Source organism: Pungitius pungitius, chromosome 1, assembly GCF_949316345.1.
Source record: "Pungitius pungitius chromosome 1, fPunPun2.1, whole genome shotgun sequence".
NCBI classification, from domain to species: domain Eukaryota; kingdom Metazoa; phylum Chordata; class Actinopteri; order Perciformes; family Gasterosteidae; genus Pungitius; species Pungitius pungitius.
The window spans coordinates 26,399,450-26,415,571 of record NC_084900.1 but is presented as its reverse complement, the minus strand read 5'-3'; the positions used below and the strand labels follow the sequence as shown (position 1 = coordinate 26,415,571).

General features: G+C 42.6%; 4 protein-coding genes across 4 annotated transcripts; 3 read left to right on the top strand and 1 right to left on the bottom strand.

The window, feature by feature from the left end:
* The first annotated feature begins 191 nt into the window (after nt 1–191).
* LOC119223430 (vesicular inhibitory amino acid transporter-like) lies at nt 192–3,876 on the top strand. Its single transcript, XM_037480746.2, has 2 exons — nt 192–965; nt 1,838–3,876. Exons 1-2 carry the CDS (start codon nt 585–587, stop codon nt 3,023–3,025), a joined length of 1,569 nt encoding a protein of 522 aa, XP_037336643.2. The 5' UTR covers nt 192–584; the 3' UTR covers nt 3,026–3,876.
* Nucleotides 3,877–4,430: 554 nt separating this feature from the next.
* Nucleotides 4,431–9,056, top strand: bpifcl (BPI fold containing family C, like). The gene is made up of 16 exons (XM_037480386.2): nt 4,431–4,558; nt 4,681–4,815; nt 4,977–5,079; nt 5,177–5,308; nt 5,949–6,104; nt 6,188–6,251; nt 6,357–6,417; nt 6,555–6,646; nt 6,867–7,043; nt 7,134–7,193; nt 7,797–7,964; nt 8,198–8,265; nt 8,337–8,379; nt 8,457–8,517; nt 8,684–8,760; nt 8,875–9,056. Exons 2-16 carry the CDS (start codon nt 4,716–4,718, stop codon nt 8,926–8,928), a joined length of 1,416 nt encoding a protein of 471 aa, XP_037336283.2. The 5' UTR covers nt 4,431–4,558; nt 4,681–4,715; the 3' UTR covers nt 8,929–9,056.
* A 1,448-nt stretch (nt 9,057–10,504) lies between these two features.
* LOC119223217 (PRELI domain containing protein 3B-like) lies at nt 10,505–14,034 on the bottom strand. The gene is made up of 6 exons (XM_037480389.2): nt 13,885–14,034; nt 12,570–12,738; nt 12,147–12,236; nt 11,266–11,336; nt 10,940–11,042; nt 10,505–10,827 (listed from the first exon to the last, which is right to left on the bottom strand). The coding sequence occupies exons 1-6, from the start codon at nt 13,914–13,916 to the stop codon at nt 10,711–10,713; spliced, it is 582 nt and encodes a 193-aa protein (XP_037336286.1). The 5' UTR covers nt 13,917–14,034; the 3' UTR covers nt 10,505–10,710.
* A 358-nt stretch (nt 14,035–14,392) lies between these two features.
* On the top strand, nt 14,393–15,689 carry atp5f1e (ATP synthase F1 subunit epsilon). Its single transcript, XM_037480806.2, has 3 exons — nt 14,393–14,517; nt 14,876–15,000; nt 15,509–15,689. Coding segments are annotated over exons 1-3 (159 nt in total). The 5' UTR covers nt 14,393–14,485; the 3' UTR covers nt 15,511–15,689.
* The last annotated feature ends 433 nt before the right edge of the window (nt 15,690–16,122 follow it).

Below are 16,122 nucleotides of genomic sequence, written 5' to 3'. Positions count from 1 at the left end.
GCAGAGAACATATTTGATTTCTGCATTCATGCACAATGCCACGAGCAATTATGTATTACTGCTGCCTTTAAATAACCTGCCCGTTTTATCCTCGTGATCTTCTCTCTCTCTCTCTCTCTCTCTCTCTCTCTCTCTCTCCCTCTCCCCCTCTCTCCTCTCTCTCGGTGGTGCAGTCAGTCACAGATTCCCTCGCTGCCACCCGAAGGGACCCCCAACTGACACACAAATGCTAAGGTGTCTTTTTTAGCGACACATGAGGACATATTCTCTGTTTTTGGGGGCGTTTCCCACGTGAGGCGGATGGCGAGGAGTGTCCTTTTTGTAGGGAGTAATATGGATGAGCAAGCCAAGAGAAGCGGCTGAGGATTTTTCTTTAACGTTTTTTTGGGTGAAACAGTTTGGCGACCGTCAGAGGGCTGGTGGAGCTTACTTTGCGACGACGATCGAAGGGGCAACAAGCATGACTTTACAGTAGCGGACCCAACTGAGAACAACCCACCCTGCATGCATCTGCCTCTTTTCTTCTCACTCGGTGATATCATTTTCAGTTGAAGAACGTGTCTCTATTTTTTTTTCGGGCAAAGATGGCTCACCTAATACGACACAAGCTCTCCAACAAGCTGACCAACGCGGCCCACACGGTCTCCAACAAATCTCAGGCCAAGGTCAGCGGGGTGTTCGCCCGACTGGGCTTCCAGGCCGCGACGGATGAAGAGGGAGTGGGCTTCGCCGAGTGCGACGACTTGGACTACGACTACAGGCATGGGATGCAAATGGATGTCCTTCAGGGAGAAGAGGAAGGGGGACAGCTGGAGGGAGAGGGGGAGCTGGACGGAGACAGTCACTACCAGAGGGATGGCACCGGCCGTATGCCCTCGTCCCTAAAGACGGGCGGCTCGCTGGATGAGGATAAACCACAAATCACGACGTGGGAAGCGGGCTGGAACGTCACCAATGCCATTCAGGTAGGTGCATTCATCTTGCATTATGTGTGCACGCAACAGTGTCGCGCTGCGTGGAGCAGGCCTGCGACTGGACCAAAAGTCACCTTGAACTGAACATGTTCATATTATAAGATTTATATTTCAAGATGCTTCTCTGGGGATGTGCATTATTTCATACAACTCAAGATAATATAAGAGACAATATGTTACAATTTGGTCGAAGGCTTTATCTTGAGTTTTACATGTATTAACATAGCTCACTTTTATATCATAATTAATTGTTTAATTTTTGGTTTGAGGTTAAATTCGTTGCAGCCAATGGGTGTTAGAATTGATATATTCAAATCGTATTTATCAGTGGAGCTGCAGGCAGGGCCTGCGTGGCTTTGATAGCCCCGAGGCTGAATGGCACCCACGTCCTTATCAGCGTCTCCATCAAATTGAAATTGTATCCAAATTAGTTTAGAAATCCGTTTTCAAATTGTCTTTTTAATTCGATTCAGCCCACAGGACACGCTAACGAAGGGCCTGTTTTTCAAGGGCAAGGCGAATGAAAAAATAACTGCGGGGCGGATACTGGAAATGAATCCATTGCGATATTAATGTCTGCGTTGCGTATGTTTGAATATATGTTTTTTTATTTGAATGTATATATATATATATATATATATATATATATATATATATATATATATATATATATATATATATATATATATATATATATATATATATATATTATTTGTATGTATTTACATAGATAGATTGATAGATTGATGGATAGATGGATATCCCCGTTGTTATGTAAGATGTGCATTTCCCTGGGCTGGTTCGGCCTGTCACTGTGATGTGGGCCTCTTCCATTACCACCCATCTCGCTTCTCTGTCTGCAGGGCATGTTCGTCCTCGGCCTGCCTTACGCCATCCTCCACGGTGGCTACCTCGGTCTCTTCCTCATTATCTTCGCGGCCGTGGTGTGCTGCTACACCGGGAAAATCCTCATCGCGTGTCTGTACGAGGACAACGAGGACGGCATAAAAGTGCGCGTTCGGGACTCCTACGTCGACATCGCCAACGCCTGCTGCGCGCCCCGCTTCCCGGCGCTGGGCGGCCACGTGGTGAACGTGGCCCAGATCATAGAGCTGGTCATGACCTGCATTCTGTACGTTGTGGTCAGCGGCAATTTGATGGTCAACAGCTTCCCGGGATTCCCGATCTCCCAGAAGGCTTGGTCTGTGCTGGCCACGGTCGCGCTCCTCCCCTGCGCCTTCCTGAAGAACCTCAAGGCCGTGTCCAAGTTCAGCTTGCTCTGCACTGTGGCGCACTTCATCATCAACATCCTGGTGATCGCCTACTGCCTCTCCCGGGCGCGCGACTGGGCCTGGGACAAGGTCAAGTTTTATATCGACGTGAAGAAATTCCCCATTTCGATTGGCATCATAGTGTTCAGCTACACCTCCCAAATCTTCCTCCCCTCCCTGGAGGGGAACATGCAGAAGCCCAGCGAGTTCCACTGCATGATGGAGTGGACTCACATCGCAGCCTGCGTCCTCAAGGGCCTCTTCGCCCTGGTGGCCTACTTGACTTGGGCAGACGCCACCAAAGAGGTGATCACAGATAACCTGCCTTCAACCATCCGGGCCGTGGTGAACCTCTTCCTCGTTTCCAAGGCGCTGTTATCTTACCCGCTGCCGTTCTTTGCTGCAGTCGAGGTTCTGGAGAAATCCTTTTTCCAGGATGGCGGCAGAGCCATCTTCCCTGACTGCTACGGGCCGACCGGGCAGCTGAAATCCTGGGGTCTGGGACTTCGAATTGGCCTGGTCGTCTTCACTTTGCTCATGGCCGTCTTTGTCCCCCATTTTGCCCTCCTTATGGGTTTAACTGGGAGCCTTACCGGCGCTGGGCTGTGCTTCCTCCTGCCGAGCCTCTTCCACCTGAAGCTCCAGTGGCGGAATCTCCTGTGGCACCACGTGTTCTTCGACGTGGCCATTTTTGTTATTGGGGGCATATGCGCCATATCTGGCTTCATTCACTCAGTTGAAGGACTCATAGAGGCGTACAGGTACAATATCCCCGACTGAGAGCTTCGGAGACGACCTTTATTCAACGGTGATGTGCTAAAATGCCACTCTGGCAAGTTTTCGCGACGCCAGACCACCAAAACATCACTTGGCAAAGAAGCTCATGAGGATGATTATTTGTGTGAAATGTACATCTTTTTTTATTTTGCCTTTGTGATAATGTGCAATAATAAACTCTTCAATCATAGTGTTAAGTATTCTACTCATTCCAGAAAATGTGTTTTGTTGACTGGACAGAGGAATACAAACCTCCGCATGAAATGGGGGAATAAATATGTGGGAATTAACAAGCCTGTCCAGGTATCAGTCTACATGCAAAGTTGTCAAGACTCCAGTGAAAATGTCTACCATGGGTCTTACTGTGTATACGTGTTTATATCCGGGGAATGAAATATGTGAAAAACAATGGAGTGAATATGTAATTATTGGTTTTTGAGCTGCTCGATATATCATTAATCCCAGTGCAGAGAGAAAATACCAACGCACCCACCGGATCAGAGGGTGCTCTGTGGAATACACCACTAAAGAAATGTACGTATGTGTAGTTGTTAAAAGAATTTTATTTGAGTTTGTTTGCGTTTCTGTGCTTTATTTTCCATCTTATGCCTATAGTAGTCCTTGTTGGCTCATTTGTTTTCTTGGTGTTTCGAGTGTCATTCTGGATGAAGTGAATTCAAAGTGCAAGCAAGTGGGTCCTAACTGTGTTATATGAAAAAAAATGTCTGTCTGATAATATTCTCTTCCTATTGAACTTGTTAATTGTGATTTAATGGAACTAACATGGTGTGTGAGAAAAAAAGAGTATTTGTTAAATTAAGAGATAAATAAATTAAATATTTTATGGCTGGTGATTCCAATGTTTCTTTGAAAAGTATCCAGGCATGACTCAGAGGCCTCGCTGGTTTTACTTTCTCTTTTAATTCTCCTGTCCTGGCTCTCAGCTTAACTTCTTCAAACGTGAAAGCTTACTCTTTCTAAAACAACATTGTGAGCCTGTTGGTTCCAGCTGCAATGTTAGCATTAGCATTATCTATATAATCATTGACAGGTTTCCATAAAAACTCTCACGGTTGATTGTCAATATATCGGCAATCAGTCACCTCCAGGTGCACATGTGATGATGAACACTTCCTTTTTAAGAATGAGGATGTTGTTCACATTGCTTGTTCCTCTTCAACAACACTGATGTTGGCGATTGATCTTGTTTGGACACCTTTTCTCATTCAACTTAAGAAACTGTGTCCAAACTTTTGACTGGTACATTTTGTTCAACACTCCTAAAGCTTCTAAAACATGTTTTTTGTTTTTGTTTTTCGACCCACTAAACAAAAGTATTTGAACAACACAAAGTCTGCAGAATCCAACAATATGCTGAACACACCCACACATTTTTCGCCTCTCGCAGAAGTCAGTAGGTTTCACTTCTCAGTAATACAGGAAATAAAAGCTGCTGCTGATCCAAATCAGAGAGTCAGTGAGGACGTTTGTTCGGGAGCCGCCTTTAAACTCTGCAAAGACGCTTCATTAATTAAGGTATGTGCTCACCACGGGTATGCTGAGAATAGCATCTTTGATTTTAGAATGTATATTTCACGACAATATGTCTCAAGAGTATTGTTGAATGCTTCACGCTCAAATATTTCTACCTGTATCAGGTATTCGGTACATTGCACAGCAGGAATCCAGGAAAATGCTCCAGTCTGTGATAGTAGGACTCGTGCTCATTTCCTGTACTTGTGGAGAAAATCCAGCAGTACAAGTCATCTTGACTGACAAAGGACTGCAGTACGGTGAGTCAATGTGGGATTGTGAAGTTTATCGAAACCAAAAGTAATTGTTCTTCTGGTACTTAAATTGCACGTTCAGCTGCATACGTATTTTTCACAAAAAAAGTCCAGGAAACACGTTTCGTTGAGAGTGATTAAAGTCGTCCACGTGCTGTTTGTCCCAGGAAAGGATCTGGGTGCAAAATGGATTCAAGAGAGGCTGAGCCGCGTCACTCTCCCTGACATCAGCGGTCGAGTCTTGGGCAGCATATACTACACGCTATCGGGGTAAGGTCACGTTTACCACTCGGTTTATTCATGTCATCAGACATTTTCACGGGTCTGAGTGGTCACACCGCTGCTTGCTCTCCCCCTCGTGCACCAGAGTCACCATAACCAAGTGCGACTTTCCAGAGCCCTCCGCTGAGTTCTATCCGAGCATCGGAGGGTTGAAGACATCCGTCTCAGGCCTCAGTGTTGCAGTAACCGGCGGGTGGACGACACAGTTTGGCCTAATGTGAGTGTCCCCAAATCGGTCAAATGTTGGGTTTTAGGGGCAAACAAGCTAATCCAGATATCCTCTTTTTTCTTATATTTGATTATTATATTGCACTGAAGCACCAAGTCAAATTCTTCTATGTGTAATATATGGGGCAATAAATGGCTGCTGATATGGATTCTGATTCTTTACAATATTAAAAACATTTCAAATCCGATGAAAGTTACACCCTTCAGTTTGACAAATGTCCCGAAATGAGGAACTGAGAATACAATTCTGAATAGCTTCTTTCTGAGTAGAAAAAGGAAGTCTGTCCTCAAATAATATGTCCCATGTGCAAAACATCATTGTCTTCGAGAAACAAAGCAAAACCAACTGTTCTCTAATGACAGTTTTTGTTCAGTTTTTTTGGTCTTTTGCGGAAGTTAAATGTGTAGACCTTTCTGCCTAAAGCGTGATACACAAAACATTAACACAAATATTTTTATAATGCACCAATAGTACGTCATAACTTGAACAAATCATTGAGGTCAGTGTGTTTTTTGTGTGTGTACGTCACCCTCTCTCACACACACACACACGGCCGTGGCTTTGGATACGTGCGTACTGGATGTTGCCAACTCCACATGTACCGACTTTGTTTGCGCGTGTGTTTCAGACACGACGGGGGATCATTCAACATGGCGTTGTTCAAATTGGATGTGACCTCTGAAGTGGCGCTGGGGAAAGATGCTCAAGGGCGTCTGTCCGTCACAAGTGCCCAATGTGTTGCTCGGATCGGAGATGTGGACGTACAGTTTCATGGTGGAGCGAGGTACAGTGAAACACAAGGAGAGCGAGAGAACAGAACAAATACTGATGTTCGGATGTGAGCCCTGCCTTTTCATTTGTCAACAGTTGGATGTTCAATCCTCTTGTGAACTATTTCAAGGGACATATCAAGAGTGAAATAGAGGCTGCAGTAAGTGTAAACCTTCTTCGTATTTATCGTTTGAGGGTCTGTTGATGCTGTAGATTCTTTGTAATGACTATTGCAGAACATTTGCATGCTTTCTTGCCTCCCTAGATCTGCCCTGCTGTGAAAGACTACATCGTAGACCTGGAGTACCAGCTACAGGCCATGAAAGGTACTGCAGCAGGCCACCTCCTCATTACAAATGATCATGTTGATTTCAGTTACTTAGTCCAAAGGTGAATTAACCGTCAAGAATGTAAATCAATGAATAGATGATTCCGTCTTCAATTATATTTTTTCTTTCATCAGTTTCCTTTGATGTGGATGTAGACTTTGTTTTTGACCTACCTCTTACCGGCATCCCCATCATTGATGCTTCAAGCATGAATTTGGGTCTAAAGGTAAGGATAAACACACTCTAGCTGTTCATATTGCAAAAAAACACGTTTAAGGCAGATCCTTGAAACAAATTATGCATAACTCATAACAATAGGTTTACAAAGTTATGTGTTGTGGCAATCATTTATTTTAAGGGCTACTGCAGAACGAATGGACATAAATAGAAACCACAACAAAGAAGGGTTTAACAGCTGTAATTGATATGCAACTTTTTATTTAAAGGGAGAATTCTACAAGATCAGACCTCGCATAGACCCTCCCTTCGAGGCCCAGCCTTTCACTGTGCAGACGAAGCCGGGCTACATGCTGTCAGTGGGCCTCTCTGAGTTCACCCTGAACTCCGCCTCGTTTGCACTCTACTCAGCCAAACTGCTTCAGACCACCATCAATGACAGCATGGCAAGAACCCCTAAAAAAAACACAGCGGCAAACACTACCTTTCGGCCCTGATATTTGTCCACCGTTTAAAACGCTTTGTTGTCATCTCAGATACCTCCAAAATTCCCTGTGCACCTGAACACCAGCTCTATGGGGCCTTACGTTCCCCAGGTAAGTGTACATTTGGCAGCAAGGGGTTTGATTTACTCCCCGTGTGAAGGGCTTCATGGAAGCAAGTGATAGCAAATGATAACGCACTACTGAAGGTTGCAGTAATGTTAAAGCCAACAAGTAGAGTCAAAGCTGTTTAGCACTTATATTTACTTCATCAAGCAGTAGAGCTTCTGGATGTTTTATCCCTCACCACCTCCAAACAACACATAATCACATACTGTGCATTTCAGTGAATCTTTAAACATTGTCATTAAAAATGAATTGTTGTGTCCTTGTGCATGAACATTTGATAGCAACATACATAATTACAATATGTGTGCAAAGCCATGGATTTCATCTAATTGTTTTAACTAACTGAATTTTGTCGCTACAGAGGTATAAAACGTTGTCCTTCACATTCTACATCCCACTTTGATGCACCTGCTTTATCATGTTAATTCCCTAGTCTCATTTGCCACCTGCATCGTACAACATTTGGACAAAAACAATACTTCAATGGGAAGAAGCCGAAGGATTAGAAAAATCGACATTGCAGTGGAATCTCAACTGTTTAAATCTTCAACATTTCCTTATATTCATATTTTTTCTCTCTTGCTTCAGCTTCCCAAGATGTTTCCCGGACTTCTGATGGATCTGCAGGTTTATGCCAGAGAAGTGCCAATGTTTTCCTTCCAGTCTGGGGTTGTTAAACTGGCCATTGAAGGTGCTGTTAAGGCTTTCGCCATCCAGCCAAATGGTACCCGGATCCCACTGTTCAAACTCAACATCGTAAGTACTTACTCTTTAATGTCAACAATGCATCAAAGCAGCTGCACAGTGGATTTTATATACGTATAAAAGGACAACTATTATGATCATTTATGAACACTTATTAAATATAAATGCAAAAAAAAAAATCAAGTTCTCTAATGTGGATATCCAACATGGATTAACGACTGAAACACCTGATGAATGATTAATGTTCTTTGGTGGTACCAGTTATTTAAACCGGTTTCTTTCAGGACTCAAAAGTCAGCGGTAAAGTGTGGATTTCTGATGGCAAACTGAAGGGCTCCGCGGCACAGGACAAGTGAGCATCGCCATGTTTTAAAACACAAAGTTGGCTTTGTGATATTTCTTTAATATATTACTTTCAAACAGCTTCACACTGGCGCTGGAGTCGAGTGAAGTGGGAACCTTTCAGGTACATGACTAAATAACAACAGGCCCCGTGTGTGGTCAAACTGCAGCGACTGAAACAAGCCACGTTTCTCTTTGCAGACGGATGCGTTGGATCGCATACTGAAGACGGGACTGATGCTGGGCATTGGAAAACTCAACGGTGAGTCTGCCTTTGTGTTTACAGCTTTGACAAGCCTATACTATTAATACCCTGAATCAGAGCCATGCAGATACATGCATTCTGTCCTTCCAAATATGTCGATACAATCCAACAGACTGAACATTATTTCTACTCTTCATTGACCCGGAGTTTACGTTTGTTTCAGCGGATCTAGGCAAAGGTGTCGTTTTGCCCAGAATGAAAAACACAGAGCTGGTCAACACAGTTCTGGAGATGGAAAAGGTGAGTTAGTAAAAGATTACTCATCAATATCGGGTGAATGTCTGGCTTTCTGGAGAATAGTTATGCAATTAAGAGCAATACTTGCCTGGCTGACCTTTGTCTTTTTTCTAACAGGGATTCATAGCGATCGCTTCAGATGTTAAGGTGTTGCTAGCAGGCTTCAAGTAAAACTCTGTGCGTTTAACTCACCAAACACTGACGGCCTGCAAACGGTCACAGCTTTCAACCAGTGCAGACTGGATTTGTCGAGCTTCATCAGATGATAATAAAGAAATGGATCTCTGTGATCAATGGAAGGGGTTGATTCAGTCCGTCTTTTGGTTTGGGGCGAAAAAAGCTTCACACATTGGAAGAAAAAAAATTACCACCACATTCATGAAATAATGACAGCTCTTTATTTTGAAACATTTCAGTGTGCACTCATCCTTTTACATGTTCACATTCTTGGAATGTAACACCACCAAAATATAAATAAGCCTATTTACAGCCACTGTTATAGACTGTTTACTGTAGAAAAATATCACACTTCGGTCATAAAAAGGAGACACTGAGGTTACCAGATGGCGGATGGGTCAGAAATTAGACAGCAGACCAGACTAAATACTGTTAGACCTGATGAGGATTTAATTATGAACATTTAAAAAGGCCAGCTGACCTGGAAGCAGATGTGAAATAGCCTGACATACTGTGTACACACAGATTAACACACAGTCAAATAGCTTTCATGGTACCAAAAATGTCAATCTGTCCTTAAGTCAAAATTCCAAAAAGGAGGCAGGGGCAGAAAAGGCCCAACAAGGACAGAGATGTTGCCGTTGTCTTAATGAAGGGATCAAACTGAACTTAACCGTGGCGTCTGCTTTGGGATGGAGCAGACAACAAATATACTTTAAAATGATACTAGCTCTAGACATTCAGAAAATGAACAGCAGCAGTATAAATAAAATGGGTTGGGGTATTAAATCAGTGATCCTGAATGTGACCCTGCAGAGCTCCTAATGCAAAACTGCTGAATGTTCACAACACTTTCCACAACTCTTCACTTTTAAAGGACGTCCCGCCTTTTTAAGTGCATTTCAGTATATGTGCTGAAAATAAGTTAACATTCAGTATGGACAGTATTACACTTTAACACAACATCAGTGTAATAGATGATAACAACACTAACAAAGACAAGAAAGACTTTAAGAAGCAAAGCCATTTTTACCCACTTGTATGGCCAGAATCAAGAGTAGTTTGCCATGCTGGTAGATAAGTTCCTCGGGTGGAGAGGGACTAGTAACTCACTGGGAGTGTTACAGCACCATAAAACTACACACACACACACGCGCAGTCCTTCCCGTTTGAAATCGGATCTGGCTGCAGCTCACAGTAAATTGTGAGCAAGTCCATGTGTTGGACCAGAGGATCTGGATCATCAGCTTGCTCCTGGAGCATTGACATCAACAAACAAGAGCTGAAGACGAGCGCAACAATAACACAACCTGTTTGCATTTGTGTCCATGAGACCATTTGGTCAGTCCTATTGTACAAAATAATCCAAAACGTTGGAGATAAGTTGCTTCATTTTAGCTGTTACCGGAAGATTTGGAAGAGATGAGATGAGAACATTAGAGAGGGATGAGAGGGGGGTGGACAAGACATTGATGAAATGTGGAGGCACCAAGTGAATTAAAAAAAAAAAGCTTTAGCAAAAGCCAATCTTATGAGCTTCAAATGCAGTCCGATTCAACCCTGTTTGTTATTTTTAACGGTCATTTGCTCAACTCCTCTTCACTGCGTGCGGCCTCGAGTACTGAAGTCGCCCCCGCAGAAGGCTGAGGAAGGACAAACATACAGCGACAACCGTACGTAGGGCCAACGGATGGGGCTGAGGTTATTAGGCCGTTATGGCAGGTTAGGTGATTGTTCATGATGGTGGAGAAAGCAGTGGGGAGGAAGAGGCTCGGATCATTTGTCTGCAACTGCTGCCACCATCGACGCACGGATAGTACCACGAGCAGTCGCCGCCAACTCCTCGATTTCTGTGTTCAAACGTCTGATGACCCATTCCATTGCCTCCCGACCCTGAGACAGACAAGAGGGAGAGTGTTACAAGACACAACGTGGGGTGAAAGGCACGCTGCTACAATAAGAGATCTCGAGAGGAGTCATCAGGAGAATTTGAGGCCATGTTCACCTTGCCGGCATTTGTAGAGATGGTCTTGGCCATGAGACCCTCGAGGTAGCTACTCAGACTGATACCTTTCACACTGATCTGAGCCTCTTGTGTGAGCACCGTTCTGAGAACACAATTACAAAAAAAGTGAGAGTGAGAAAACTGGCAACATAAAAGGAAAAACTTCGATTTTAAATCCAGTCTATAATCTTACAATGGAAACTACAAAAAAATATTGTGAACCTAAGCCTTAAAGTTTTTGCAATTAACTGTAAACATAGGCATAAAAAGGCTAATTAATTAACCAGGACAATAAATATTGTGGCTGTCCATTATAAAAAATTTACTTTTCAGGATCCTGTGGATGTGGCTTGTAGGTCAACTTCTCATCCACAGAAACGAGGTTAGTGAAGGAGATCTAGATGGACAAAAGGGAAAATGTAGTCTTTGTCTCTCACTTCCTGTATTTACATTATCTATGAGGATCCCAATAAATGTAACAGCAGCTGAGTGAGAGGAGAACACAGCACTTAATAATACAGGTGAAACGTCCCCTGTTAGAGTAGCATTAGACGGACCATTCACCAACTCCATTTAACACCCTGTGAAAATCCAATGTGGTGAAAAAGGAGCTTGCCTTCAAATTCACCCATGACCAGTGAAGACAGGTCATCCGTATGTTTAGGTAACAAATTAAACAAGTCAAACCTCCGGCAAAAAATGTGTAGTGTAGGTAAATGGATATCTGAATAAGTTGTCCCCGAAATCCAGAAATTGTCAGACATGACAATCAGGAAGGAGACAGTCTGGGGAAGCAGTATGTCTTTATTTATTTAGAGACTGTTCAGCAGTTTGGTCGACAGTGTTTTTAAGGTGCATTAGAAATAAAGGTGGATTGTATTGGATTGAAGCAGCTAATATGCTGCTATGTGAATGGCCGCTTAATGAAAATCAGATGTCAGGGCTGACAGGAGACAACTACAGCTTAATCAGTGGACACGAATACAAAAACAAGTCAATGTCGTTTTTCCAGGGATATGCAAGTCCTCAGATATAATGTGTTAAGAGTCAGAATTTCTGAACGAAAATAACCTTCTATAATCAATGAAATGATAAAGTGGAGTCCATGTATTTGTTTTTCATCTTACTGGAACTCACATGCTTTCCATCACCGTTTACTGCTTTTTACAAAAATGTTATGTATTACAATGATGACACGCCTACTTACATTTGTTGATTTAAGCTCAAAACTCTTCTCTTTGGGATCCACAACAGAATGTTCCTCAACGTAAGTGCATGTTCTTGTTACGCCAATGATCTGCAGGAAAAGGACACAAACCAAATCAGACAGCAAAATTTAGCAAACAAGTAGAATGTGAAAACTAACAATGTGGAGCCCTTACAGTATCTCACATAATAATGTATGTTATAATGTATGCATTCATCTTAAGTGTCTTTCTGCTACTGATGCATTAGTTCCAGGGTGTCCAGCATTCAAATCTTTGCAGACAATGTATATACAGCGGCGAACTGAGGGGGTCAAACAATATCCACATTGTAGTTTTCAAAGATCAGGCAGAGTTCATCTTGAATAAGTCCATTATAAATCAAAAGACCGAAGCAGCTCGAGCATTTCTCTTATCTAACTTACAGATTTGGCCATGGCGGGAAGCCCCCACTCTGTGCTGAGCAGCCTGGTACTGTGTAACCGGCCATCCGTGTCCACGCTTCTGTGCAGAACATCCACACCAAACACACCAGGGTTCATGGGGTTGGGGTATTTCTGCATCGCCGCCTTGGTCACCGTCTCCCACGGATGGCTGCCAAAAACAATATTAACATTTAGTAAGCTCCTGAAGGTCATTTAACAGAAGGGCTTCAGTTATGTACGACTTATATTTATATATTTACATTATAATATTAGGTACACCGCACAAACACCATTGCATTGCTATAGGTGACGTTGGAGCAATCCAGTTGGCTTAAAACATAAAAAAATAATACTACATGCTGAAATCTCGCTGTGTAAATGTTTACCAACAAAAAGCTTTGAGTTCATGAAGTATGTGCAGGATTCTGGAGGTAAATAGAGAATATGGTGAGTAAGAAAAGAACTTTCTAGAAAAAAGTTCAAATATCACATTGTACACTTGAGCAGAATCAAAATGGAGGAATCATAATCATTGACAGACAGGAGGAGGAGGAACGCCCACCGCGCCTTCACCAACCAGCGTAGTGAATTTAACCAGAGACGTATAGATATTGACAAGGAAGCGACGACCATTGATCCACGCGTATTACGGTCTGATGTGAACCCAAGTACCGACAACAGAGCGAGTGTTGCGGCCTCCGTGCAGACGGTCGGTCGTGTGACAGCCAGACCGTTATGTAACGTTAACGTAACGGTGACTCCAACTATCGCGATTCAGCGGCAAATTTAGTCCACGTGATGACGCACTAATAGCACGGTATTTATAACCCTAAGTTGACGTTCGCTGGTTTCTGAACCGTTTCAGTACGCGTTAAGATTTAAAACAACACAACTAATGTCAACTTAACAAAGTTAGCTTTTAAGCTAACAGACAAATGCTAACCTTCAGCTAACACAAGCTAGTAGCTTGACGTGAGGTTACTTCTATTGCACAAATACCAACAAGTTTAGATATTTGTTCAAACTACTTCTGCCGTAAAATCAAATAGACGTCAAAGTTACTGAATGAGATTACTGACATTGTGACATTTAAGTTACGTTCACGTCACATAACGGCGGGCGCTTGTTAAGTTACAGTTAACCTTCCCCTCACGTAACAGTTACTTATGAGCAACCGTGGCAGCTAACGAGGCTAGCAGCAGCGACCCGGACGCTAACGGGAACCCACGAAAAGGTTTCACACGACCGGAAAATAGCCCCCGAACAGATCTAACGTTATATATTACGGCAACGTCTCAGACAGAAAACTACTCACTTGAAAATGTGCTCTGAAGCCCAGATCTTCATTTTGTTAGGCTTTCTGGCAGAGCTCGGGAGCCGGGGTGCGGAAGACAGCGTGACCGCGGGGAGGAAGGAAGAATCCGAAGGAGAAAGCGTTAAATGGACGACCCTGCGCCTGGTGGCAGGAACCGAAACTGCAGGCTAAAATCCAGCACAATCCGTGTTATAACTTATGAATGTATTGGGTACAGTCTAGTATCTCTTTGGTACCGCCTCTTGGGAACTTTTACGTACAACAAAAGCACCTCTGCTTTATCATATATGTATTTCTCTTAATTTTGAAAATTAATATCTTTTAGATGGAAACAGTTAATATTTTTTAAATAAATGCGGAGATGTTTCAGTCAATTGAATCTGTGTTTGTTTGATCATCGTTTTGGTCATTACATTTGAGATATATGCAACTGTGTTCAGCACAGACTCTTGAATTTTTGTATGGAGGAGGGACAAGTGACCGTCAAAGCTGTCAATCATCACCAAACACAGTTCTTATTGGGCAGGGTATTGACGGGCGCTCTCAAAATGCGTCATCACGCACATATCCGACCTGTCCTTGAAGCAATAACACGGGCAAGATGGTTGCATACTGGAGACAGGCAGGCCTCAGGTAAAATATACATCTTATTTATATGTAAACACTTAGCTTTGACCAGGTTATGTCGAGAAATATTTGTTATCATAATTAATACTTTGGCAACATCTTTTTTGTTCTGTCTAGTTACGTCCTAGGGCGAAACAACATGGCTTTCGTTAGCTGTTAGCATTACCGCGTTCAGTTAACGTAAAGTTAGCTGTTTCATTGCGGTGCCAACGTTTGTTGAAAAGCCTCCCACGCGATCAAAAAAATGAATCTTCTGATAATGCATGGGGTCTCTTAGTTGTCATTAAAGAAGCAGTTACGCATATTCACCGTCATTACCGCATATACCTTAGCATTTTGCTAACGAGTATTTTTCTCCCTGCAGCTACATCCGCTTCTCCGCTATCTGCGCTAGCGCACTGCGGGCTGCCATGAAGCCGGAGTTCCAAGCCATCGCTTTGAAGGCCGCAGAATCCAACGTGAAAGTCTTCAAACCCAAGAAAGCTGCATGTAAGTTCATCACATTTATAAGTTCCCAGCAGTGGAGTGAGACAGATCGGCACATAGTCCCTTTACACCGACTGACATGTCAATTGGCTGTGACATTGAGCGGTGACTGTGAGGCTTCTCAGAGGTGGAAGACTTATTCCAATAATTAAGGTTAATGATCAAGTCAATGACGTGCAGCCTAGCTAAGCGCTAGACTAATGATCAGTTGCATTCATGTAGCTGCATGGTCATTTTGGAAGCATACTGCCGATGCAATAACCGCGTTATTTTAAATGTTAATCTTGAAGATGATTTATTATTAAGGAAGCTACAGTCCTTGTGAAATCTGAATTGCCAACGTAACATCATTTGAGAAACGGAGGTGTGGGTTGAATTAGTTTTCACATACAGTTGTCTGTCTTATCCAAATCATACTGTCCTGAGCCTGGACCTGTGGTTACTGATGCAATGTTTTCTAATGGGGACATTTTGAGTAATGTTTCATACCCTTTTCTGTTTTCCCTTTCAGGATTTGAGTCCGTGATGTAGCTAGTTTTACCTTAAGGTGTGAGGTCCTTTCACTGTCCAGTCTGGCACACCGGAGAGAAGACAAAGAAAGATGGATGACATCAAGATGAGCTTATTGAAGTTGCTGTATTTTCCCTAATTTGTCATTTAAAATTGTATTAAAAATGGGGATTGGAAATGCATTGTTTCATTGTATTTACTGGTAAATATAGAATTCACAGGACTGCAGAAGGATTTAACACATTTGTCTACCTTTTTATTTTGCTATAAATCAGTACATTGTCATTTACAGAAACCTGGTATTTACAGAGGTGTGTGCACAGATCCACAAGTTTCACTGTTAAACTTTTTGATCTGGTTGTGTGTAATATCCAGCATTAAAAAAAAGATAATTCGAAATGCATGCATTGGCCAGTGAACTGGATAAAAACACTACAGCAAATACCATCTCAGGCACTTTAACTGTAATTAAGATTATTTGGAAATTCTAGTTCAGTGCCTTCTAACTTACTGTAATTGTTTTGTGTGATTCAGGTATCATAATTCTTCACTGAGATTAACGTGTCAGTTGGTTTACTATGTCCCACATTAATTACCTAAATTACACTACAATTA